The 25226-nt window shown below is 48.0% G+C and overlaps 1 protein-coding gene across 1 annotated transcript in view; it reads right to left on the reverse strand.

Annotated features, from left to right (window-relative positions):
* Positions 1-25226, reverse strand: part of XKR6 (XK related 6) — a 188091-nt gene that overhangs the window by 22292 nt on the left and 140573 nt on the right. Inside the window, exon 2 of the mRNA XM_086745647.1 lies at positions 2462-2658. Within this exon, the coding sequence (XP_086601773.1) occupies positions 2462-2658 (197 nt within the window). The remainder of the gene's footprint in view (positions 1-2461; positions 2659-25226) is intronic.

Below are 25226 nucleotides of genomic sequence, written 5' to 3' on the forward strand. Positions count from 1 at the left end.
AGACCTCGAGAGTCTTCATCCTTCTTACCTCAACAGCCATCTTAATATGGGGACTAGGAGAAAAAAAGCCAAACTTCCTGGTAGCTATTCCTTTCTAAAGCTCCTTAAAGAGGACAAAGAGACATTAGCTGACCCACTGGGAGAAGACTGGAGCCTGGCTTGGCCTTGCAGTCTTAGGGGCAGGGAGGAGTGGGGCTTGGAGGATGGATGTATGCCATACCAAACAGTAAACTGACCTTGTTCTAGCACTAAATGAGTTTATAAGAAGCTGTGTGAACCATACAGATACAGCTGGAGTCTGGACACACCAGCATGGGCTGTACCGGGGTTTATAAGCCCTACTGTGGGTCATTTTTCTGGCGTGCATCCCTCAGCGTCGCAGCTGATGCTGTCCCTGTTCAGAGGCACAACAGGCCTCTTTCTGCACTGTGTGACAAGCCACGCTCACGTAGGCACGATGAGCCAGGAGAGGCTTGATTTGATTTTTAAACACACTGCCTTCCTAACAATATCCATCCTACTTCGGTTTCTGCCTGCTTTAAGGGAAATCTTTGATGCTGCCTTTCATAACGGCTCCTCTCAGCATTTAATTTCCTTTTACATAATTACGCGCTGGCCCGGAGGAGGAGGGAGACAGAAGCACCGAACGGGCATGGAGGAGCTCTAGGAAACCTTGCACCTAAGTCAGGGAGCTCCCAGCAAGCTCCGCCGCTTGTATCCATCATCATCGCCTGCCGCTCAGCCCCGAGATGCGTGACCGCCTCTCTGGTGCGAAGGAGGAGGAGGAGGCAGGGAGAAGGCGCGCAGGGGACCCTGAGAGCTCCGCTGCTGGAGCGTGGCAGGCAAAGAGCCCCGCAGGGCTGGGGGAGGCAGGCGGGGGGACGTGCGCGGCCTTGGAAGAGAGCGCGGCTTGCTCGGTGTGGTGGAGGAACAGAGGAACTGCATAGCTGGAGAAGGGGAGGGGTTGGAAAATGATGCAGCTTGTTCAGTGGATTAAGCAGCCATGCCTGGAAGTGGCAAACTGAAAGAGCCGCAGATCCAAAAGCCGAGAGGGATTATTCGGCTGTGTCCTCTGACTCGCAGCACAACAGAGGCCAGAAAACTTCTGCAGAGTCGAAAAACCTGCATAACACAGTGGCAAGCCTCTTTCTTAGGTTATGATTTAGACACCTTCAGTAGAATTAATAACGTCGGAAGCAGCAGGGAAAGGGTGCTGGCAACTGTGAGCAGTTCTAGCAGGAGCTCTGGAAAAGCAGGTTCATCATGTCAACACTTTGGAGGCCTGGAGAGCTGGTGGTGAGCGGTTTCAGGAAAATATGGCATAAATAGGAGAAGGGAGGCCTCTACACACAACTGTGATGGACACGCCTAAAACACGGAAGAAGGGGAGAGCAGTCTGACTTATCAATGCTCTACACAGTGGTGACCCTGGTTGGTCCAACCAGCAAAATTTAACCCTGAAGAACTACCCAGTTCCAACCCTAGCTCCAAGGAACTCCTCCAGATTGCCAGAAATGACACACCACGAACAGCCTGTCGTTGGGAAGCATCATCGGAGTGTTGCGGATTGAGCAGGGGCTGGATAAGCCAGCAGTTCATCAGCTGATACCACTGTTGGTCTGTGGAAAGGACAATTCTCCCTTGAGCTAGTGACCCTGAGGCAGCCAGCATCCCCATGGGCATGGGCTGGTAGAGTTGCTCACCCCAGGGCTGGGACAGAGCTTCTTGACTGGGGTGCTCCAGGACATGACTGCAGCAAAGGACACCAGAATTGGCAAACTCTTCTCTGTGGTTGCTTCCAAGCCGCTGCTCATCTACTTTTGCAATCTTACATGCACTACAACATCTCAGTCTCTCCACAATCCCCTCCACTACCTTACCTCCTCTCTTTTCTTAGACTTGCTGAGAACCATAGTACCAACGACTAAACCTTAGTTCCTGGGCACCCTTCAGAAAAGGTCCTACAGCATTTAGCTATTAAGAAACCCCCTTATACTAATTTTCACACCATCAGAGCATTGCACAAGCATTGAACCATTTGTCCTTGCAACACAAATTCAAATCTGGCCAATTTTATCATCTTACTTATTTAAGGAGGGAAACTGAGGCAGGGAATCATTGTGTTCGCCCAGTGCCAGGTGGCGAATGAACGGTGGCACTCGCCATAGCAGCAGAGACTGCCAGCCTCCTCCTGACAACACTTTAGACTCGACTGGATGTGGAACAGCTGAATCTGATCTTTTGACTGTTTTGGGGTTTTTTTCCCTCAGCAGAATGTGCAGAAATTTTACCCAGCGAACGCAGCGCAGAGCTGGAATGAGATTTGTCCAAAGTGGCAGCCCCTTGCACACCAGGTTGCATAGGGTGGAGGGTTAGCAAAGCATCCATTGGCAGTTGAGCAGGGGATCAGAGGGGGGAGGCCAGGAGGACAGGGATGGGGGGGACGATGGGGGCCACTTACATGGTAATGTTTCTGCACGGTTCTTTTGGATCATTATGCAGAGCTGTAGCACCAGTTGAGGGGCGCTCTCAAGGAAAGTTTCCAGGAGGCGCAACATATTTACGTCTGCATATTCGTACATCATAGCCCAGTAGAAACGCCGCTGGTGTTCCTTCCGCCGCTGGCTCTGGATCCCCAGGTACATAGTTCGGATATACCTGCAGGAAACAGGAGGGAAAGCCGAGCATGAGACTTTGGCATGAGTCAAAACCCGAGGGGGACAGGGCTGTGGGCCAGCTGTATGGGTAGAGGCAGGTTGTCTGGGTGAAATGGAGTCTGGCGTGTCTACGCAGCTCTGACACCATCTCCTGTAATATTTTGTACTGGAAACTTTTCACTTGCACCACTCGAATGTGAAGCATGGGGGTAGGAAAAGCTCATGAAACATTTGCACAAGAGAACAACTCATGTTGTTCAACAACATGACAACAACTCAACTTTGTTCTCATGATGAGGAAAGGCTCATGGACAAATGCTGGTCATGACACTTGGTGGTGGCTTGACAGATAATCTAAGCCCCTTCAGCACTCTAGTAAGGAACTTTCCTCACAAAGTCCAGAGATTTGACCCCATTTCATCACAGGTGGAGCAATGAAACACCACCTTCACTGTCAGCATGTGTGTGACCCACAAATGTAAAAGGCCACAGCTTGCCACGGGTCAGCTATTGAGTATTTGGGCAACATTGGACTAGAAGGAGGTGTCTCATGCATGGACAGGTACTGCTCTATCATGTTTCCATATCAAGCATGTGAGGAGACCTGCAAACCTCACCCTGAGGGCACAACTTCCTCTCAGGGAACACTTGGCCAACTCTTGTAAATGGAGATGATCAAGTTAGGGTATCACAAGGTGCCTAGATGTCGCAGAACTCATGGCATTTAAGAAAGGAAGCATCTCCTAACAGAGTCCTTTCTAATGCTTGCTGACAGCCTGAGTGTGGCTGTAACCTTATGCTCTGATATTTGGGATGGGACTCATTTCACCTAATGGCGACCCTGGAGTTGGTGATCTGAGCTAGTCAATGGAGAGAAATGTCCCCTCCTGGGATTGTTCATCTGTCCCACCTCAGCTGCCAGCATGACAGTGGGACGAAGTGCCTTCTGGAGGCTCTGGAAGGGGCTCAACAGCACAAACTGAGCTTTTGCCAAATCGATTAGGTCATCCCTTGCCACTCGGGGCGAGACTGCACAGCAAGGAAGAGTAGGAGGAAAGGACATAAGCCTCGAGAGCCTACGTATCTCCAAATTACACCCAAGGACAGGGAGCCGGGAGAGAAGCGGAGGTAGATCTGCAAGCCCTGCCCTTTCTCAAGCACCTTGTCCTTCCCGTTCTCAGTTCACAAGCGCAGAAGACGAAAAATCCCGAAAGAAGGCACAAAATCCCGACAAGACACAAGGACACACACAAAAAAAAATGACGCAGCAAAGCCACCAGATGGGGCTCGACACTCGAGAAAATGCTACACCAGTCACATACGACACTGGTGACAGTGGTGTGACATCCCCAGCAGAGTCCGAGTGGGGTGGAAATGTCCCAGGAGCCACTGGCTCTCCCATGGACACCAGTCCTCCTCCCACTCCCCAACTCGCCCAAGGTCACTGCCTGTACTCAGCACTTCCCTGGTTTTTGTAATATCAGCAACACAGATCGCCAAAACCCAAGGTGGCGGTGCCCATAAGGTTACTGCCCATGGGCAAAGACATCATCACCTCTGCCAAACTCTTACCAGAGGGATATTCACCGAAACCATCCTATAGTCTTGTGTGGCCTCCCCTTCCCCCGAGGCGTTCCCATTCCTGCTAGTACATGAAAACTGAACTCCTCCTCTGAAGGTAAAGCCACTAATTTCTCATCATCCCAGCCATGGACAAGGAGAATTTATTCATTTTCATCTTGCAGCAGTCTTTTTACCTGTTTGCACCTACTTACCATGTAAACCCTCAGTCTTCTTTTCTCCAGACTAAAAAAATCCAATTTCTTTCAGTCCCTTCTCACAGCTCAGATTTCCTAGACCTCTACTCTGCCATACTGCTGTCCCCACCAACAGTCTCCAGTTTTTTAGCTATTTTTAAGACTGTCTTTACTTTTCTGAGCACTCCAGGTTGGCAGAACCAAACTATAGCAATGGCATTGAGTCACTCAAAAAGATTAAGAAGAAACTAACAGAAGGGACACCACGTCCTGCACTGGTTTCTCCTTGATCTTGAGGGATTCACCACCATCGACAGAGTTTAGGTATGAATGTTTCTAACTGGCCACAGTGAGAGGACATGCCATGTATTCATGGAGGCAGCACGCATGAAAGGACATGAAAATGCACTGGATGAATGTCATGCCCTGGTCCTGTCTCCATCAATGGCTGGAATGGCAGTAACACCAAATTCCATTGGCTGTTGAGCCCACAGCCTTTTGCAAAGTTTGACTGCATTGTGCCTCTTCCATAGATGGGGAAACTGAGTCACAGAGCACCAAGAGGGCTCTACCAGAATATTCTGGCATCAGAACCCAGATCTTCTAGTGCTGTCCTTGGCCGCTAAATACCACAACACAAACCCAGGAGTGGAGTACCGCTCTGGTCCTTCATCCAGCATGGACATACTGCCTTGACACCGTAAAGTCCAGCCCTGCTCAATCTGCTCTGTGCTGGAAAATCCAGCAGGACAAATACTTCTATCTAATAATTCTATACATCTGTCTCTACCTAGCTGCCACACTGGATTGCAACCTTGGGAATCTCTTGCCATAATTTTGGCCAGCAAAAGGTCACAGGCTTCCGAACAAACAGCGCATGAGCAAAACAGCTCCAAGGACCATTTGGAGCTGAAGGGAAATGAACTTCCCTTTGTGCTCTCTTTTTGGTCCATGCAGAAACACGGTGCTCTCTCTTTAGCACCCTTCGGACCCAAATCTGACAAAGAGGGGAAAGGGGAGAGTAAAAACCCATTCCTCCTTGATGCCAGTCAACCTGAGGGGGTTTTCAGCAGAGAAAGAGTGAGAGTAACTGGGAAAAGCAGTATTTCTGCCTGGTAGGCTTTCAACAACTAATAAATATCTGTCTAATTAATCAGTATAAAAATTCACCCAGCTGTAATATTGGTGACGCTTAACCCTATTTCCAAACACAAAGGTACAGCACCGCTGCAAGAAGGTTTATTCCAGTATATATGTTTCTCTTTCATGGTACTTTACTCAGTTCTTTGAGGGCGTTTTCCTACCTTTACTAGTTAAGTGTAGACAAACCCTGAAGAAAAAAAAAATCAATGTCATTTCACCTGAAATTTGTTGTTCTCGGTCAAGCTGGTAGCAAACAGGATTCTATAATTAGACTTTCAAATCCATATTCAGGCCTGATCTTCAATCTTCAGCAACATGATGCTTCCTCTTATGTCAGTGGAGGCCATTCACTGCTCCATGCTTTTGAAAATCAGGCTAATTTATTTATTTAAGAGCTTAATTTTGGATACAGGAGCCTAACTTTGTGCTTTTATTTGTTTTTGAACACTGGCTATTTTTATATACAAGTGTCTGCATTTGTGTGTTTGTATGTATTTTTAGTTCTGAGTCCCATCATGGCTTCAAGAGATAGAATTAATTTGAGGCTCGGAGGGGGATTCGGGGCAATTTCCTTTAAATGCACAAAGGATTGGCTGTCCCCTCCATTCTGGCGGGGTTCCCAGAATTCCTGTTGGTATAAATACCCTCACGCTTATTTACTACGTATGTTGCAGTAGCGCACAAACTGCACGGAGCAAAGTCACCGCTGTCCCTGCGCCAAAGCACGTATTTAAGGAGCCAAAGCCATCGGCTCCAGAAATGTGGTCAAATAACCTTTGGAGAGAGCCCCAAGATGTCATCAGGAGGGAGAAGAGGAGATGCTTCTACTGTAAAAATCTCGCCATCCTAAGAAAAGATGCTTCGTGTGGATGACAGAAGTTGCTCAGCTGTCTCAGCAAGGACTGTAGCAGAAATGTCCAGAGACAGGATTATGGAGTCAGAAGCTCTGTCTATACCATTAAACAAAGCAGATCAAAGATCAGCCTTTGTCCTTGGCCAGCTGGCGTGACTCAACTCCACGTGGCCACGTCCACGCTTGTTGGCCTTGGCCAAAATTGCCAGAGACTGTGCTGACAATTTAGCAGGGTGAACTACTGCAGGATTGTTCCTGTGCCTTGGCACCGTTTGATTTACAGAGGTGGCTCTGAATATCACCAGCAGAAAGTGTAGGAGGATGCCTCAGGCAACAGTCTGGCTTGAAATGAAGAGAATGCTGATGTGTAAAAGGGTTGCAGGAGCACAGAAAGGCACATAAGTACAGGCCCTAGGCTATGTTTTGAGGGAAGAAGAGTCCTGATGGTCTGTTCAACGCAACCACAAGCTGACCAAGGTGAGGAATCATCTCAGACTATACAACAGTCAACAAAAGACAGGGGTCTGATCACTTTTCCTGAGGCCAGTGGGCCAAGACTGACCACAGAAATGAACTCTCTCATCCTCCAGAACCACGTAGCTGCCTTCAGGCTCAGTATTGGGAACGATCTCTGGCCCCTGTGGAGTCCTGAACCTTGCCCAGGTTATGATTACTTGGGAGAGTGCAAGTAAACCTTGACCAATCTAGTGACTATACTAAAAGTTTAGCAGCATGATGAAGTTACAGTGCCCAAGAGCAGGCCTTGAATTTGCCTAGTTTGCTAGTACAGGTATGTGAAAAGATGGAAAAGAATAGGATTTGGGGTACTCAGAGCACTTCCAACAACTCCAGGTTGGGAAACTGTTCTTGACCAAGCACAGCCAAGCCTACTACTGCTTTCCAAGAAGCAAACCCTGGCTTGAAAAGTGGGAGAGCAGGCTTGAGAAGCCGGAAACAGACCTCTAGGGAAAGGAGGAGCTCAGAAAATTACCTTTGCTGAGTAGGTTGCAACTTACACCTGCAGCACCTTTGGATGAGTAGGGTTTATCAAGACCAGGAGGGCAACAGGTACAGCACCCTTCCTAGTATCTCATTAACCTCCACTCCTCTGCAGACAACTCTGCTTTGCCATGGTTATGTCCTAGGTGTCATGGTAGCAACACACACCATATGGATGGACACCATCTCCCTCACCATCCCATGCACCAACCTCCTCCCTGGTGCTCACTCCTGGGAGAAAAGAAGTGGGATGGGGCGAGTTATTCACGCTGTCTCCTCCGCAGCACTCCTGCTAACTCTTGCAAGGGGCCATTATCCTTATGCGCTCGAGGGTGTTTACAGATTAAAAGCCCACTCCTTGGAAGGGAGGAAATGAGGACACGTGTAACGGCTCGGCTGGAAGGCTTGCAGCAGAGGCTGCCTGAACGTACCCTTAAAACGAGGTTATGTGAGGCCAGATCTCAGCTGGAGCGAGCTGGCATCCACAGGGCTCTAGCAATTTACACCAGCTGCGGCTTTGGCCCGCTTTTTTAATTTTAATGAATTATTTCCATTCTAACAGATATAAAAGGAATATAAGATGCAGCGCTCAAGCAACAGGGGAGCAGGAAAGTAAAATGCTGTCTGTTAAAAAAAATAAAAACCAAACTTGCAGTTGCCATCACAATTAACATGCTCAAGATCAACATTTGTCAGTGATTTTTTTCCTTCTCACAATGTTGCATGTTAGCGATAAGGATTCACAGATGGATAATTATTGTTCCTAGTTCGAATATCAAAGCAGCAACTTGGGGCCCCATCCAGGTGCTGATATACCACAGCTTCGTCTGGCTGCTTCCACGGCATCACACTCCTCCAGAACAAGGATGCTGCATCCAAGGTACCTCTGGGAAACGGTTCCTGGCCTGGGCTAGTCCTCGAAGGGTGTGCAGGGCTTATATACACCACTGATAGTTGTCTTGGGCCAAAACCACACTGGAGACCACAGCTAAACTGGGAAAGATTGACTCGACATCTCAGAAGCAAGCAAGGACAATTTAAATCTTCTCACAGGACTAAGCAAGCAGTGCACAAACCTTGCTTTTAATCCAGCATCCTCACAGGTCATCCCTACCACGTATGACTAAATCTCTCATCGTTTTGATGGGCCCTGATTGTCAGAATTGGGATTCTCAGAGCTTTCTGAAACCCTGCCTTTTGCCATTTCTTGATAGAGTTTATACTTAAGAATGAATAGAATGTAGCAAGAAGTGTGCTCATCAAGTATTTCAGTCTTTCTGCCTTGCAGTTTCTGTCCTCTCCTGCCTGATAAACATGCTCTAGCATACAGCTACCCTCTACTTAATTAAGTGCTTCTATCAGCTCCTATTAAGCAATTATTAATCTCCATTCCATGCCTTGTCTTGCTTATTTGAGGAGACTGTTGCTGAACACAAAACAAGCTCAGTCTATGCTTTAGAGATGCTTAAAAAGCTTAAATGTGTGGCATGATGTCATCCATAAGTTTTGTAGACTAGTAGGTCACAAAGATAGTTTCAGATTACATAGCAGGAATTTTTTTTTATGCTGAGTGTGGTAGAACCCTGTCCCAGGTTGCCCAGAGAGGTGGTGGGTGCCCCATCCCTGGAAACATTCCAGGCCAGGTTGGCCGGGGCTCTGAGCAACCTGATGTGGTTGGAGATGTCCCTGCTCCTTGCAGGGGGGTTGGACTGGGTGACCTTTGAAGGTCCCTTCCAACCCAAAACCTTCTGTGATTCTATGATTCCAAAGGACTTCATATTTATTTGGGCACAGAGTTTATCATCATCTCGGTGCCAAACCTGGAGCTCCAATATGAGACGTTATCCACCTTCTCACTTATCACAACATCACTGTGATCCAGGATCAGGCTTAGGAGTCATCCACAACAAGATTACACAACAGTGATTTCATCAAGGTTAGAAAACTGGATTACCTGGCCTATATTAAGATCTTTTTGAGTTAAAGTGTACCAGTGCCTGCTTCCATCTGTTTTCACATTTTCTAGCATCCAGACATTCCTGTTGACTTGTTATTTCCTGATGCCCGTTTCAAAACATCTCTGTGAGCGAGATTCTCAAAAGCATCAGCCAAGATCTGCTCCCTTTAAAGCCACAGGGTCAAGGCACGTCAACCCTTCTGAATACCCCTCGTTTGTAGACATGATAACCACCACTTCAGCGAAAATGCTGATCTTTATGTGAATTCAAACCCCTGTTCTTTAAATGCACTTATTTGAGAGGGGATGATACTTGAATGTCCACTGATATTAGAAAATCTTGCTTTTTGTGAAATACTATTTGAAACTGAAATATTGACTAGAAAGAATGATAGCGCCAGTCTTCTGCTGCGCAGGAGAAACTATAATAATTTTGTATTCTAAGCCAGTTTAAAGCTGTTTTAAAGCACAGATGGCTTTACTATACACCAACTATGAAAGAGGCATCTGATTTATTTTGTAAACCGTACATTGGAGAGGATCGTATCACAGCGTGATAGAATAATTCAGGTTGAAAGGAACCTCTAGAGGTCTCTGGAGCAAGCCTCCCCTCTAACTTTGACGTTGGAGAAGGTTCATCATGGCCTTGTGCAGCTGAGTTTTGAAAACCTCCAAGGATGGAGACTTTACAACCTCTCTGGGCAACCTGTTCCAGCACTTAACCGAAATCATTGCAGAAAGGGTTTTTAGCCTGAGGTAATTTTCGCTATTTAAAGAAAGTCTACAAATCAACTCCTCCTTGAAAAGAGTCAATTCTATCAAATAGTTGGAGAGAGACAACGAAATAATGATGGTGTGGGATTTTTAGGATCCAATTCCCGTAGTTTTGATTTTTGTATGCTGATTTAACTAGTGACTGATAATTTGGGGGCTCTGGTACACAAAACGGAGCTGAGATTGATAATTTTGGAGTTACATTCCCAGCTCCTCTGAAATTATTGCTTTGGTTGCAATGACAGCCAAACAGGACGTACACCTACATAATCTCCTCCGGGATATCGTTCAATTTCCAGTCTTTGTTCAATTCCTTTTTTAAGGAATTTAAATAGAATATTTGGGGTTTAAGTAGATATTTGGGGTTACGAGACCTCACGGCAGAGCTGCAGGTGTGCTGATGAGACACCATGGTCGTAACCTCCAGCATGGAGCAGAGAACTGGGGCAAGGGCATCGCTGCAGCTAAAGCTCCGCAGACCAAAAATGCATGAGCTGCCCGTACCCGTGTTCCTCAGCCTGGGGGATGTTCCTGGGATTCATCTTTGTGACTGTTCTCCTTTCCTAGCTGCTGACTCACAAACAAATCATAAGAAAGTGCCAGCCCTAAACAGCCCCACTTTTTGGCATTCATTTTCAAACTTTCCCAAATCGGGGCTGTTACTGGAATATCCACGCTTAACCAGAGCCTGGCTAGCATTTATTGATTTGGAAAAACAGCCAGGAATGTGTCCTTGGTATATTCACTACAACCTCAAATTTGCAAGCAGCTCTGCCCAGGCAGCCTCTCCTCGCCTGCGTCCCATGGGCTGTGGGACTCCCCTGGATATCCAGGCTGCAGAATTCCTATTTCCAGATCTTTGCTCAGTAAATCAATGCAGTATCACAGAATTGCTTTGGAGCAGGAGTTTTGAGCCATGCTCGTGGAAATCGCGTTTATGTTTTTACTTGTCAATTATTTTGTGAGGTCTAGAGTCCTAAAACAGAAAAAAACCACCAAAGACCTCTTTAGCACCAGAGTATCAATGCCCTTTTCTGGATTTAAATGTGGGAAGCATCTCGGTGCTGCGTAAAGGGGCAGGCAGGGTAGCAGGGGCTGCGGGAGAGGGTATCCAAGTGATGGGTGCTGCAGAGACACGTCACAGCATCTATCACGTGTGGGATGGTCTCGTGTCCTAGCACTCAGCCAAATGCCCTTTTTTTATTGCAGATTCCCCCCCAAATTAGTTATGAATACTTCATCCCCAGTCCCTCTCCTATTTTACACACACTTATTTACTTAACATATCCTCCAACACCTAGTGCTATCGCCTCCGGCAAAGCCTTCTGTTTTAAATCAAAGCTGTTAAATAGCTTTACACAGAAAGAAATAAGTTGAACTCAGACTGAATTTTTTGCTTCAAGTGTGTTTGAGGTAAGAGGGTTTAATGTCAAGGCTCTCCTTTCGAAAATAAAACTGGTCCCAGTCCAGTAAGCCCTACAGGAACAGATGCAGCCAGCCAAAGGCCTTGAAAGGAAGTGGAGATCTTTTGAATGGCTTGTCCTGGCTCCAAGCAAGGGAAGTGTCGGGGCAAATCCAGAGAAATGCCTGAGGGCTCCCAAAATGTGAGTATTCAAGGGCAAGATGCTACAGGGACACATAGGAATCGTCACCTTGCCCTTTCTGTAGGATGGTCTGCTTTATAGTACCTAACCCAGATGGTCTTGAGAGGTGATTTGGCATCACATGGATTCACCAGAGCCGCAGGATATCTCAGGAGAGAAGTTTGCGTTGCTCTGGGAGGCCAGTCAAAGACAGGGACATGTCTCCATCTCCTCATGGCTGTCTGCAAGCCTCCAAGATGCCTTGGTGGAGAACGCAGAGGAGCAGAGGGGAAAGCAATGGCTTTAACTAGCTGTGAATCCCCTGGAGATAGAGACATAATCTGATTTTCCAAGGATTTTCCACTTTCTGAGTGATTTAACAAACCAGTTTGGGGTAGCAGGCCCAAAGATCTGAACAGAAACAACAGGTTGTTTGCAGTCTAAACCTTCAAAAAGTGATGTGGATCCCAGAACCAAAGAGAAATACAACTGGGAGCTGGTCCTTGCACTCAGAGGGAAACATTTCCAACTCCCAGGCTGCTGGGGAAGACGAGGGGGCCTTTTTCTGGGAGATCAGGGAACTGATATGGGAACGGGTACGGATTCAAGAATAGTATTCATTGAATTTACAGTATTTGCTCTCCCTGGCCATCAAGGGCACTGATGCTGAAGCAGGATCTGAAATCACCGGGTAAGACTTTTCCGTACAGCAAAGCTTCTGCTAACCCCCATGGACTGACTACACGTTCAGCAGCGCATCCTTGGCGCATCTGTGCCGCAGGGGTCAAAGGCATTCCTGGAGCAAGTCTCCCGACGCGGCGGCTTCACACGAGGGTTGAGGCTGTCGCCTTCGTTCTGCCATCCGTTTGAGAAGAAGGAGCTAAAAATTGGGTGAGTGCCTGCGAAATCCTGGAAGTACAGCCTCAGATCCCGGCTATTTTTAGTTTCGCAGAAGCTGCACATACATTATCAAGGGCCTGCCTTCCTCTCCCAGTGCGCAGGGCTCTGAGAAATCACACAGCGTCTTCCCAGCCTGCCAGGAAAGAGTTTAACCCTTGTTGTCTCACCACAGTCGGCCCCATGCCACTGCACCTTGATATGGACCCCGACAGGGACCAGAAAAGGGGGTAGAAAGGTCTTCATGGCCATTTTGGCTATAGTCAGGCGGAGGAAGACAGTTCTTCCTAGGGGGGGTCTTCGCCCCATGGTCTTTGTATCATTATATCTGGCCGGAGAGCAGGGATCTTTGGTATCAGCCAGGGACTGGAAGGAAACTCCAGCACAGCAGTGTCATCTGACTCTCAGCACCATCAACTCTTGCTAGGAAAGAGCCACAATATGGGCAGGGATGAGGTCAGATCATTGGCAGGACCCAAGAGTTGAGGCCTCCACTACAATGACCTTTTGTGATGGCCATGATGGATGTCATTCATGAACCGCCACCTGTCACCTTCAATGCACCCACCATAGAATCATAGACTCACAGAATGGTTAGAGTTGGAAGGGACCTTTAAAGGTCATCCAGTCCAACCCCCCTGCAAGGAGCAGGGACATCTCCAACCAGATCAGGTTGCTCAGAGCCTCATCCAACCTGGCCTACCATGAGATGCTTAATCCGAATCTGTGATCTTTCAGCCGTGCAATCTCCTGGGAAATAAGACCTCATCAGCACATAAGCTCCTCAGATACTTGGTGTTGCATCTCCATCCTCCCACTGGCTGTGTCTCCACTGGTCCAGACACATCATGCCAGGAAAACCATTGCTTGGACCCGTAAAGGGATGTGGTATGAGATCACAAGCTCCCTGAAATGCACGATCCCTTTCAAGACGCTATTAACAGAAAATAATTGCAACGTTTATTTCTACTTTTCTTCCTTCACAAAAGGATGCAAGGTGGACGCGGACGCTCTCCGCACTTCACACCCACAGTGTGTGTCAGCTCCGGTGCCCGTGCACTTTAACATTTTGCAGCTCTTTAATATTTATTACCTCTGCCGCTTTGTATTACTCATCAGCTATTCCTGGCCAGAGGAAATGTACCGGCGGGTTCTGGAGCGTGTACGCGCGCTGTTCTTTACGGGGGCTATAAGTACAACAGCGGTCCTGCAAACACGCACACGCTGCGCTGCGTTTGGGCATCGCAGTCTCCTGGGGCTTCTGAGGCACTGGGTACAAGAGAATTAAACGAGCCAAACCATCTCCTCAGAGTGGCTTTTCAAAGGCCACAGGGATCTAGGAAGCCATCAGGAGATGAGACACAGGGTTTCTGGAAGGTACAGGAGCCCTTACCTCAGCGTATTCCTGCTGATCCCTGCAAAAAGACCCCTTTCCCCCTCGGCATGCTTAGGAAGTTCACATGAGCATCCTTCCCTGTATTTTATTTTACAAGTCTCCTCCCAGCCCCATGATTAACCACCAGCCTGCCAGCAGCTTTGCCTATTTGCAGTATTTCTTCCAGCTGCTGGGGGCTCCCAGTAAGGACATAATGCAACGAAGCCAGTTAAGCTACGCAGGAGCCTACGGGTGGCTGCACTTGCAGCTGTCTCATTTAATAGGTAACTCCTAATTAAGACTGACTCTAAATAACATGACAAAGAGGACTACTTTCTAGAGGTCATATTCAGGAGAAGAAACAGCCCAGGTACAGTATTACCCAGCATTACAGTAATTTTTCTTTTTTCTTCTTCTCCTACTCATCTAAACTGAACTTTCTGCTTGGAGTTTAATAAAAGTGAAGCCACCTGACCACGTCCTCGCTCTACCACCCTCCGGGTACAGCTGACTCTTCTCGTGCTGGCAGACAGTTTATCCAAGTGACACAAATGCAGTCGCCGGAGCTTTCTACCAGTGAATAGCATCTGGGCTGAGAGGTGTGGGATCCTGCGGCGTAGCCCAAGGGACTGATGTTCATGCACAGTTAGGTGCAGAAATGGAGGCAGAGAGGTTAAGTGACTGTCCCGGAGCTAAGGGGGGAAATCAGTGTGCGAGCTGGTGTTTTTTTAAATAGAATAGAATAGAATAGAATAGAGTAGAATAGAATAGAATATTTCAGTTGGAAGAGACCTACAATGATCATCTAGTCCAACTGCCAATTTGAGAAGTCCTTGTCTCCCTGTCTCTGCTGGACGGGCTCCTCGTCTCCTTTTGGAAGCGCAAGGTGAGCACCTAATACAAAAAAAAAATAAAGCCTTTCATTTTCACACGTGTCCTTTCGACCTCCTGCTACTCAAAATGCTTCCCCAAGCCCAACCGAATGCCTCTCGCATGCCTGACACAGCCAACGCAGCTGCCCTGCACTGCGTGGAGGATGTTGCATTAACATTGACTATCGTCAATGCCTAGACGAGATACATCCCAGAAGCACCCATAAACTGCTGAATGCCTTGATCTAGATGTGACTCAGGAGTCACCACTGAATAATCTCTTTAGGCACCTTCCTCTGGCTGAGCCCCGGCAGAGTTTCTGCTCTCATCAGCAAAGCAATAGAGATCTCTTCCATCTTGCACTTCTCCAGCTTAAATGACACGTGGGGGCTATTGATTTCTGTAACGAACGGATGGATTTTCCCCTTCTGTGCTCACACCCCCTCCCTCTCCTGTGGAATAATTCAGCGCCTCTGTCATTTACTGCCCAAACGCCTCTCCGAAGTGCAAACATGCAACCTTTCCCTGGTAGCATTGCACGCTGTCTTCAAAGTTCTGTTTTCTCCTGCCTTCTATGATCTTGCAGAGCGTTGGCTCCTGGACGGATGATTTAACCTTGTGCAGTGACACACAGATCCCAGGCAATGGAGAACATGGAAGTTTTCTTCCCAAGAAGGAAGGCGTGTGGCCAGAGCGGTTGGGTAAGCTCAGGACGTGTGTCAGATGCTGCAGAACTGGCTGGGAAAGGTGGTGCAGCTGCCTGGTGGGATGGGCCTGGAAAGAGATTCCTGCACTCTAGGGATCTCCTCTTAAACAGGAGCAGAGCTGCTGTTGTGGTCATTGAGGAGGAAATACAGCTGGGGGTTTTGCAGTTATGGGTTGAAGTAAAAAAAAAACATGTACCCTGGGGTCAGCGGAGAACCCAAGGGATGTCCTCTCCTGGCTACAAGGAGTCTCACTGCTGGCCCGAAATGTCCTTTCTTCCTGCCTCCTCCGGCTCCTCTCTGGGTAACCCGCTCCCACCAGTCCACTTCTCTCCAGCCAGGTCTCCCTAACTTATCTGAAGTGCCACCACCAGTCTCCTGCTTTTGAGACCCTGGTCTTCACATCACCCCACGTTCCGGGGAGACCTTAGAGCGGTCTTCCAGTACCTAAAGGGGCCCTACATGAAAGATGAGGAGAGACTCTTCAGCAGGGCCTGTTGGCACAGGACAAGGCATCATGGTTTCAAAATAGAAGGAGGTAGATTCAGATTAGATATTAGGAAGAAATTTTTTACGCTGAGGGTGGTGGAACACTGGCCAAGGTTGCCCAGAGAGGTGGTGGATGCCCCATCCCTGGAAATGTTCAAGATCAGGTTGGCCAGGGCTCTGAGCAACCTGATATGGTTGGAGATGTTCCCTGCTTCTTGCAGGGGGGTTGGACTGGGTGGGTCCCTTCCCACCCAAACCATTTTGTGATTCTATGATCTCAAACATCATGGGACATAGCATATGTCACCTCCTACATTTGCAGAGGCGTTGGAGACCTGCCATTAGTGACCAGTTAGAGCAGGCTCTGAGAGAGGCCCTGCTCATAAAACTGAGATCGCAGAGCTCAGTGTCCCACCTGCCATCTTAAGGAGCTGGGATTTGCCATAACCCCTCCAGTACAAACTCTGAGTCTGACTCAGGTTGCCTTTTGCCTCTGAAGTTAAGCCCTGGCTTGTTAAAAGAATGCAACTGACTCTAAGCATCTCAGTCCAGGATGTAAATCTCTCAAATCCTGATCCAAAACTTCAGGCATTTGAGTCCCCTAAGGAGGTAAGCTGCAGCAGGCAGACAGAGGAAGGCCCGTCCAATACTGGCGACAGGTCTAGACCACCAAAAATCCATAATTTCCTCTTCCATCCTCCCCTGCCTCCAACACACCATCCCACATGTTGGCCCAGTCCTCAACACCCAACTAGGAACAGTCTCTCTGCCCTCTCTTGCCACCCAGGGGAGTGCCTAGGTGGGTTCAGATCCCTTCTTATAGGTTCAAACCCCTTCTTGTGGGTTCAAACCTCATCTTGTGGGTTCAAACCCCTTCTTGTGGGTTCAAATCTCTTCTTTGCTAGATGTGAAGGAAGGGCCTGACCTTGGCCATCGAACATCACAGGCGAATCCATTAACCACCTTGAGTCAACTGAGGAGACAAAGCTCTCAGATTCTTGTGTTGGGGCTGCTGTGCAGGATATCTAACACTTAAACATCTCCCAAGACACAGCAGCATGTCAGGAAGACTCTCATCTGCTGGCCTGAAGGATGGCCCGGAGAGGATATAGCCGAGGCTCGATTCCCTGCAGCCGGAAACGCTTCCTCAGCTGCACGGGGTGGCCGGGTGCCAGCGGGCTGGGTTACGAACATGGTCTCATGTGGGTACGCTGTTGGAAAGAGGATGCTGCAGGCTTGAGTTATCTCCAGGCTATGAAGGGAACTAAGTCTCCAGCTTCTACCCCGCCTCCCTGCATGCCCAGTCTCTTGAGGTGACAGCTAAAAGCCGATACCAATCCTCTGCCTTTTAAAGCAGCTTTGTGAATGAATCCCTTTCCCCTTACTTTCCTCACACAACCTTTTTATCTGGGCTGTAAGGAATATTTTGTGTCAAATGTTTCCCCCTCTGATACCCCCAAGCCTCTGGGGTGGTCCTAGATGCAGTAGGAGTTTGCTCCAGTTGTTTGCAGCTTTTTGTTGAAGCTTAAGTTCATGTGTCTAAAAATATTTTCTGGAGCCGCAGAAGAAGACCCAGGTCTCCTTGCATGGGATTCCCTTTCTTACTTCAGCTACCCAAAAGTGGGAAAGCTAATTTCAACTCATCATCTCGGTTCCATTTTTATCAACGGAGAGAAAGAGAGAGAGATTTCCGGAAAGCCATTCATCCCATCCCAAGATAAGTGTCTCCAACACCTCCTACAGATTTCCTGTCTCCTTCCCTTGACTACAGAAGGGTCCAGACAACTAGCTGAGATCTGGCGGCTGATACCAGATGTCTCTCATCTCCTTGGCATCGCTTTCCTATCTGATGTATCTCATTTCCTTGCCATCATTTTGATAAGTCATTTTGAGGACTCACTTACGCTGGATGCACATACTTCCCCATGGAAAAGCCTTGAGGGACATGGAGACTGGGGTAGTGCCAGGGAAAGGATTTTTTCCTGTGGGAAGTAAAGTTCACACTAAAATCGAATGCATTTCCATCTGGAGTAGGAGCTCCTAAAGCTGACTGGGATATTTTTTTTTCCAGCCATTTCTTGGCCTTATTTTTCTTTGTGGAGCAAATACACAGCCTTGGGAAGATGACACATGCCACAAATAGCTCTCATCTAGAATCAACCCTGTCCCATAGCTTCCATGTCCTTCCCCAGTCAGAGGAGTAGTCCTGCTTTTCAATGAAAGCCCTCATGGAGGACAATCCCATGCATAATCCCCTAGCTGGCTTCTCCAAGGCAACCCTGAAGAAGATGGAGACCAGAGGCAAGACTCATAGGCATCTGGGACTGTTTCAGAGGGTATCAAAGATATCCAAGGACTGCTGGCAGGTAGGATACAAGGCATGCAGAAGACCTGTGCCCTTCTAGACCCACAGCCGGGAGTGCACTGGGACACCCCACAGCATCTTGAACGGTGCCGGGTGCCTGGTTTGGACAACAAAACAGAGCTCCTGGGTCTCAGCCCAGAGCGAGAATCTCCACAACAACAGGCCACCAAGCCAGGCAGGCCAGCTCCACCCTGCTACAGACAAGAAAGCAGGCTCTCCTCCTCCCCATGCTATTAATTTCTCCATCTATGGGGAACCACTAAGTTTATTTGCCTCATGCCTGGAGATCTTGCCCGTCCCTGGCCCCTGCTGCCCACTGCATGCACCGGCTGGAAGAATCCCTCGCTGTGAGACTGACAGCAGAGTCTGCATGTCCCTGCAAGCCACAACTACCAGGACCCTCTGTCTTTGCAACCTCCAGGGCTGCTAGTCCTCCTGTCACCAGCTATGCCCTTTGACAAAGATGTCACCGTTCAGTGCTTAGAAAAGAGAAGCAGCATATAAAGGAGGTTTTGGAGCTCACTCCGCAGGTTGGTAGGCAGCAGAGAGAGGTACACGGGCAGAATGCATCTCTCTAAACAGCTTTGTTTATTAAGGCAGCAAAGGGAGAAGTTTGTGAAGAGTGACGGAGCAGGATAGCAGTCATGCAGTAGAACCAAGACACTGTCCACAAAGCCTTGGCTCCGGTATTGGATCAGCCCTACGAGTAAGTGCAACCCCATTTTTTTTTCTTCCATAGGACTACTGATCAACTCTGCAAGAAGCCAAATCCAATTCATATTGGTTATTCACAACTGGTTCATAGAATCACAGAATGGTTTGGGTTGGAAGGGACCTTTAAAGGCCACCCAGCCCAACCCCCCTGCAAGGAGCAGGGACATCTCCAACCACATCAGGTTGCTCACAGCCCCGGCCAACCTGGCCTGGAATGTTTCCAGGGATGGGGCATCCACCACCTCTCTGGGCAACCTGGGACAGTGCTCCACCACCCTCAGTGCAAAAAATTTTTTTCCTAATATCTAAACTAAATCTACCTCCCTCTGTTTTAAAACCATTACCCCTTGTCCTGTCACACCAGGCCCTGCTGAAGAGTCTCTCCCCACCTTTCCTGCAGCCCCCTTTAGGCACTGGGAGGCCGCTCTCAGGTCTCCCCGGAGCCTCCTCTTCTCCAGGCTGAACAGCCCCAGCTCTCTCAGCCTGGCCTCACAGCAGAGCTGCTTCAGCCCTCTCAGCATCTGCGTGGCCTCCTCTGGACCCTCTCCACCAGCTCCACGTCCTTCTGCTGTTGGGGGCTCCAGAGCTGGACGCAGCGCTGCAGGGGGGTCTCACCAGAGCGGAGCAGAGGGGCAGAATCCCCTCCCTCGACCTGCTGGCCACGCTCCTCTTGATGCAGCCCAGGATGCCGTTGGCCTTCTGGACTGCAAGGGCACGTTGCCTGCTCATGTTGAGCTTCTCATGGTTATTCAAATCTGGCACCCCATGAAGTCCACACTATTCATAAACAGATCCTCTTTTCCTCTCCCATTCAACCAGTCCTTCTGACCACTATTTTAGAGATGCTTTACTCTAGCAAGGGGTAAAGTAACTTGTCCCTGGCTGTAGGGCAGGGTTGAGAGACCTGGGCACAGAACCCAGGAGTCCTGGCTCTCAGGTAGCACTGTTATATGATAGCAACGTTAAAAGGCTTCTGCTGAGATCAGAGTTTGATTGTTCTGAGTCCGGTTCATACACATAGTAAGAGATAGTTCTTGCCCTAAAGGATTTACAATCTAAACAGACAAGGACAGAAACGCAGCAAAGGAAAGGATGTGTTATTAACAGCAGGGAGCTGAGGCTTTGAGAGATGCAATAAACGGCCCACGGTCACAGAGGGAGCTTGTGGAAGAGCCAAAACCTGATTCTTGGTTTCCCACCCACGCTGCCTTGTCTCAGCCATCAGGGAAGGTACCCGCCGGGAATCTGGGGAAACTGGGAACTTCACTGATGGTTCAGGTGAAGCCAAGACCCCTGCCAAAACCAGAGCCCAGCAAAAATGCATTCTTACCCCTACCCCATCCTTATTTGTGTATGACTTGGGAGGGAGGAGAAAAGCCCCCTCTGATATCACCACCCCTGGTGTCATCATCATCCCCTATCAATGGCTTCAGTTCACCCAGACAGGTCCCCTCCAAGCCCTGTTGGAGGAGTCAGGGCCTGAGGCTGATAAACCAGTCCAGGTGCTTCTACAGACTGGCAAGAAAGAAAGCTGGAGCTGAAATCACTTTTCTTCAAGGGAAACCTGCCCAAAGGGTAGGCTTCAGGGGACACATGCCTAAAAGAGTGACCTCAGCAAGTTTGCTATGTTGAGCACAATACCATGCTAAGACTCTGATGAGACTTGTTGATCATTTCTGAGTCTTGTCCGGAGCTCTCAAAGCATGGCGAGATGTTCCCACCTGTCTGTGCATGTGTGTCATACAACACTCCATGTCTACATGTGTGTGAGAAAGCACATGAAGACAAATAAATTTACTTTGTCTACTTAAGGAGAGGCTGGTACTACTTCTGTAGACTTGGCCTCTGACATCAATTCCTTTTCCATTCGCCTACCAAAGCTCCTTGACTCTCAGGGATGGATTTGAACCACAGCAGTGACGCAAAGGAGATTTATACGAACAGCTATTCAGTGCAACCCCCAAATCTGAAGAGTTAAGATTAGATATGGAAGGATTTTATTTCAGTTGATAAGCACCAGTAAATTTAAGTTTTCGCCTTGTCACATCCAGCCCTATGTCTCTTGTAGCTACTCATCGTCAATCTGATCAATTTTGGCCCCAGAGTGACCCAAACTCTCTAACTGTCCAGAAATTGTAATAGTCAGGTCTGCACGGGAGAAAGATGCAAGGAAAAAGCATTGTGGGGCTGTGGACTCTTCAGGAGTGACAAATACCAATAAAAATGGCAACCAAAAAATAAAATGGTGGTGTTAGCAGTCAGAACTGGTTTTTAACAAAAATAAAAGTCAAGTCCTACCGAGACAACTTAGAATTTCAGTTGTTCAGCCACACTGCATAGGAGAGGAACCAGAAAGAGAGAAATACGTAGGGACTGTATCTGCACCTCTCATGGCTGTGCCCCAGCATCCCTGGCCTGTGCTGCGCATTTTGTGGTCATTCCCCTGGTCTCTGTTCTGAAGCCATAATCAGCAGGGGTTTGGCCCTCAGACAAGCACAATGTAGGAAAACAGGGTAATTTTCCCACAGACATACGCAGCAAAACCCATATTTCTGAGATCATCCTGCCTCCGTTTGGTCATAGCTTCATCCTGTTGTGTAACGGCTTTTCTTTCCTCGCTGCCCTAGAATCCGTGCTGGATTAGAAATGGTTATGATATCAATAAATAGCTTACTGCTGTGGGTGCTCTCAACATTTGCGTGTAAGCCCTCGTACGCAGCCACGGCGACGGGGAATTCAAATGATCTGTCTCATTTCATCTTCTCCTTGCAGCACGCCGTCGCGGGAGCAAACATTCCCATGAATTATTTGTGTCAAATCATAGAGTCCTCGCGTGCTCCTGAGTGCAAACAAGCACTTTCCTTACGCAATGTTTACGGAGCAGAAGCATTAGGTGAGGAACGAGCGGTTTTAGGGCTCATGCCATTTACCGGACCAAGAAAAGGAATTGTTTTTTACTCTGAGCTTTGCTCCAGTCTCTAGGGCTGCATATAAAGTAATGAACTAAACACTTCAGGGTCCTTCTCTTGCCCTGAGGCCAACAGGCAGAATCTGGCTGGATCCATGCTATTGAACCCTCTGAGCCTTCAGACCAGGGTGGGCACATCCAGCGTGCGTGGGGAACGGGATGAGCAGAGGGGATCCAGACGGCAGGGCAGCTACGCCGTAGCCACAACTGTGCAGCATGCTCTCATAAACCAGGAAGGACAGGATGCAATAACGCCTTACAGCGATTTATTGTAAACATTTAATATTGTCAGTCTTCTCCCATGGGAAAGCATCTCTGATACCATGAGCTTAAGCCAGTCTGAGACAGCTGTTGCCTCTACAAAGCCTAAGTCTTGCACAAGTTCCCATCCCAGGGCACTGATAGCCCGCTCGCTCCTGGACAGTCCCCTGAAGAAGGGTAAAGCCTTCAGGTTGGGACCCAACAATTCATTATTATGGCTTGAGGAGGATACTCAGCTCTAATTTTCTTCACAACACAGACTGCTTATTTGTGCATCGCACTCCCAATGCATCCCAGCATTGAAAAACACCACCCTAGCTCAAGCAGACGTTGTGTTTGAGCTAGAGCCCTTGGGCTTTGCAGTCTACCTACCTCCTTCTCCCTTGGCTTCAGCCACCCTTGGTGAAAGTTCATTTAGGATGCCACCCTTCGAGTGAAAAATGGTGTTCGTTTGGGAAGCACCAGACTGAGGATCTATGCAGAGAGGCAATCGCAAAGAAGGGTCAATCCTTGCTTTTAGGAATATGAAGGACAAGTCCCCAAGAGGCAGAGTTGTGCCTGAAACTCTTGCTGTTACATTGACCAAAGTCAGAGATCTTCTTGGTGATCTCCACAGCACCATGCCCACCAACTCATTTCAATAAAACACAAAGCAAACCAAGTTATGGCCACATGGCTTTTCTCAAGGATTGGATTGCTCTCAACCAAGGTCTCTTAAAAGCACGTTCCCTAATAATAGGACTCCACCATAATGGTCTCACCAAAGCCTGGCAATGCCACTCAAGAGCCTGTGATCTTAAACAACGTGTTTTCCTTCACAGCTGTGAAAACTGCGGTACCTTCACCCGTTCTACTCAATAATGGGAGTGTTTCTGCAAGCTTGCCATGGTAATTTAAAATCAATTTTATCTTCGTATCACATTATAACTTCTGCTATAGGAAATTAACGCTTTAGTAAAACATATAATGTCTGCAAAAACAACAAAGCGCATTAAATGGTAGTACTGCAAGATTTGGTTGGTCTGCCATGAAAAACACCAATGGATATAAGCATCATAATTTAAATATGTACTTTTGTAACACATCAGCTATGAGAAAAACATGGAAAGTAGGTGAATCTGGAATAGACCACAACATCTGCTCAGTGATGGAGAGGAATATGCCCAGTTACTTAAAAATTATTAGTGTGGTCCTGCCACAGCTGTGTGCTAGGAGAATTAGCCTTCTCCAGACAATTCCCAGGCATGGATGAGAAATTAGCCAAAACCAGAGACCATGTGCAATAAAACATCTGGGATGTTGCCACATCATTTTGGTGGCTGAGAGATTTAATTGTGCAAATGCGAGCAGACCACGCAGGTTTGTGAAACACAGCCACAAAATTTGGGCTTCAAGTCCCATGTTTTACCTCATTTTCAGTTGAAAGCCAACAGAGAGAGCTCCTCTCTAAAAGATGTGAGGTTTATTGAAACTCCATGTATGGCTCTAGAAGACCTTTCTCCATAAACCAAAGAAAGGACGTAGGGGATGGAAGCATATCTTTGGGTTGACAACCAACTTCTTTTTCAATTTTCCAGGTGGCTATGTGATACGGTCATCAGAGACTGTGGTGAGAGATGACACTGAGCCTACCTAGGTGGATTTAAAAACCCCACTAAAATCACTATGGTGCTCTTTCTACTAAATAGAGGTCTAGTGAAGCAAGTTACACACTTTTTTTTTTTTTTTTTCTGATTCACTACTGGAACCAAAGAAGAAACTAAAAGAGAGGTGATGCTGAAGGCAGCTGGTGAGAGCAGATCCTCATGGGGTAGCCCATGGTGGGTGAGGGCTGGAGTTCAGATCCCAGCTCAGGAATCAGACTGATGTGGCAGGGGTGGGTGCACGCCTTCGGGGGAGCATGGGCAGATCCAAGGTTGTCCCCAAATGAGGCCATGCCCAGCCTGCACATGTGGGTCAGGTAATGGGGCTCTGGGAGGACAGGTGCTACCTGCACTTACAAACCCTTTGGAGAAACCAGAATGGCCAAAGCATCACCCTGCTGTGCATGATGGTCATCAGCCTCATGGAGGAGGTGATAAAGCTCAGATTCAGACTAGATATTTGAAAAAATTTTTTACAATGAGGGTGGTAGAACACTGTCCCAGGTTGCCCAGAGAGGTGGTGGATACCCCATACCTGGAAACGTTCAAGGCCAGGTTGGACGGAGCTCTGAGCAACCTGATCTGGTTGGAGATGTCCCTGCTCCTTGCAGGAGGATTGGACTGGATGGCCTTTAACGGCAATCCAACCCAAACCATTCTGTGATTCTATGATAAGCTCACTTCAGCCTGCCACTCTGCAAATCATGTTGGATATAATCTGAAACCAGGTCTTCTGCTGGCTGTCAGTTGACATGATCAACTGATTACAAGGTGCGGTGGAGGACCCTATTCATTCTCCTGCATTTGGAAAATGATGCTCAGATGCTCTGGTGACACTGACGTGAAAGCCAGAGCTGTATCTTCCGTGGCAAATGAGCTGCTCCAGTGCTCCCAGACTTACAGGGCTGGTTTTCTGCCTATTTTCGCACCAGTGAGCAGAAATTGCAGAATGTATCGGTTACCTCCGTCCTTTCTATGACTACCACTTCAATAAAAAACATGCTAAAAAGAAGAAGGGAAAAAAAAATTCACCTGTCATTGAATTCCCACATTTAAATTGCTACAGCCATTCAAAAGCGAGGTGCTTCATGCTGTCCAAACCTCCAGATTACCCAGCCCAGCTCTTTAAACGCAAAGGATGAAAAAAATAAAAGAAAAGGTATTAGGCTGGGCCTTCATCTTCTTTCCTGATGATGCCTGCTTTCAGCCCTTGCT

Source organism: Chlamydotis macqueenii, chromosome 3 (assembly GCF_036417535.1).
Source record: "Chlamydotis macqueenii isolate bChlMac1 chromosome 3, bChlMac1.mat, whole genome shotgun sequence".
Classification (NCBI taxonomy): Eukaryota; Metazoa; Chordata; class Aves; order Otidiformes; family Otididae; genus Chlamydotis; species Chlamydotis macqueenii.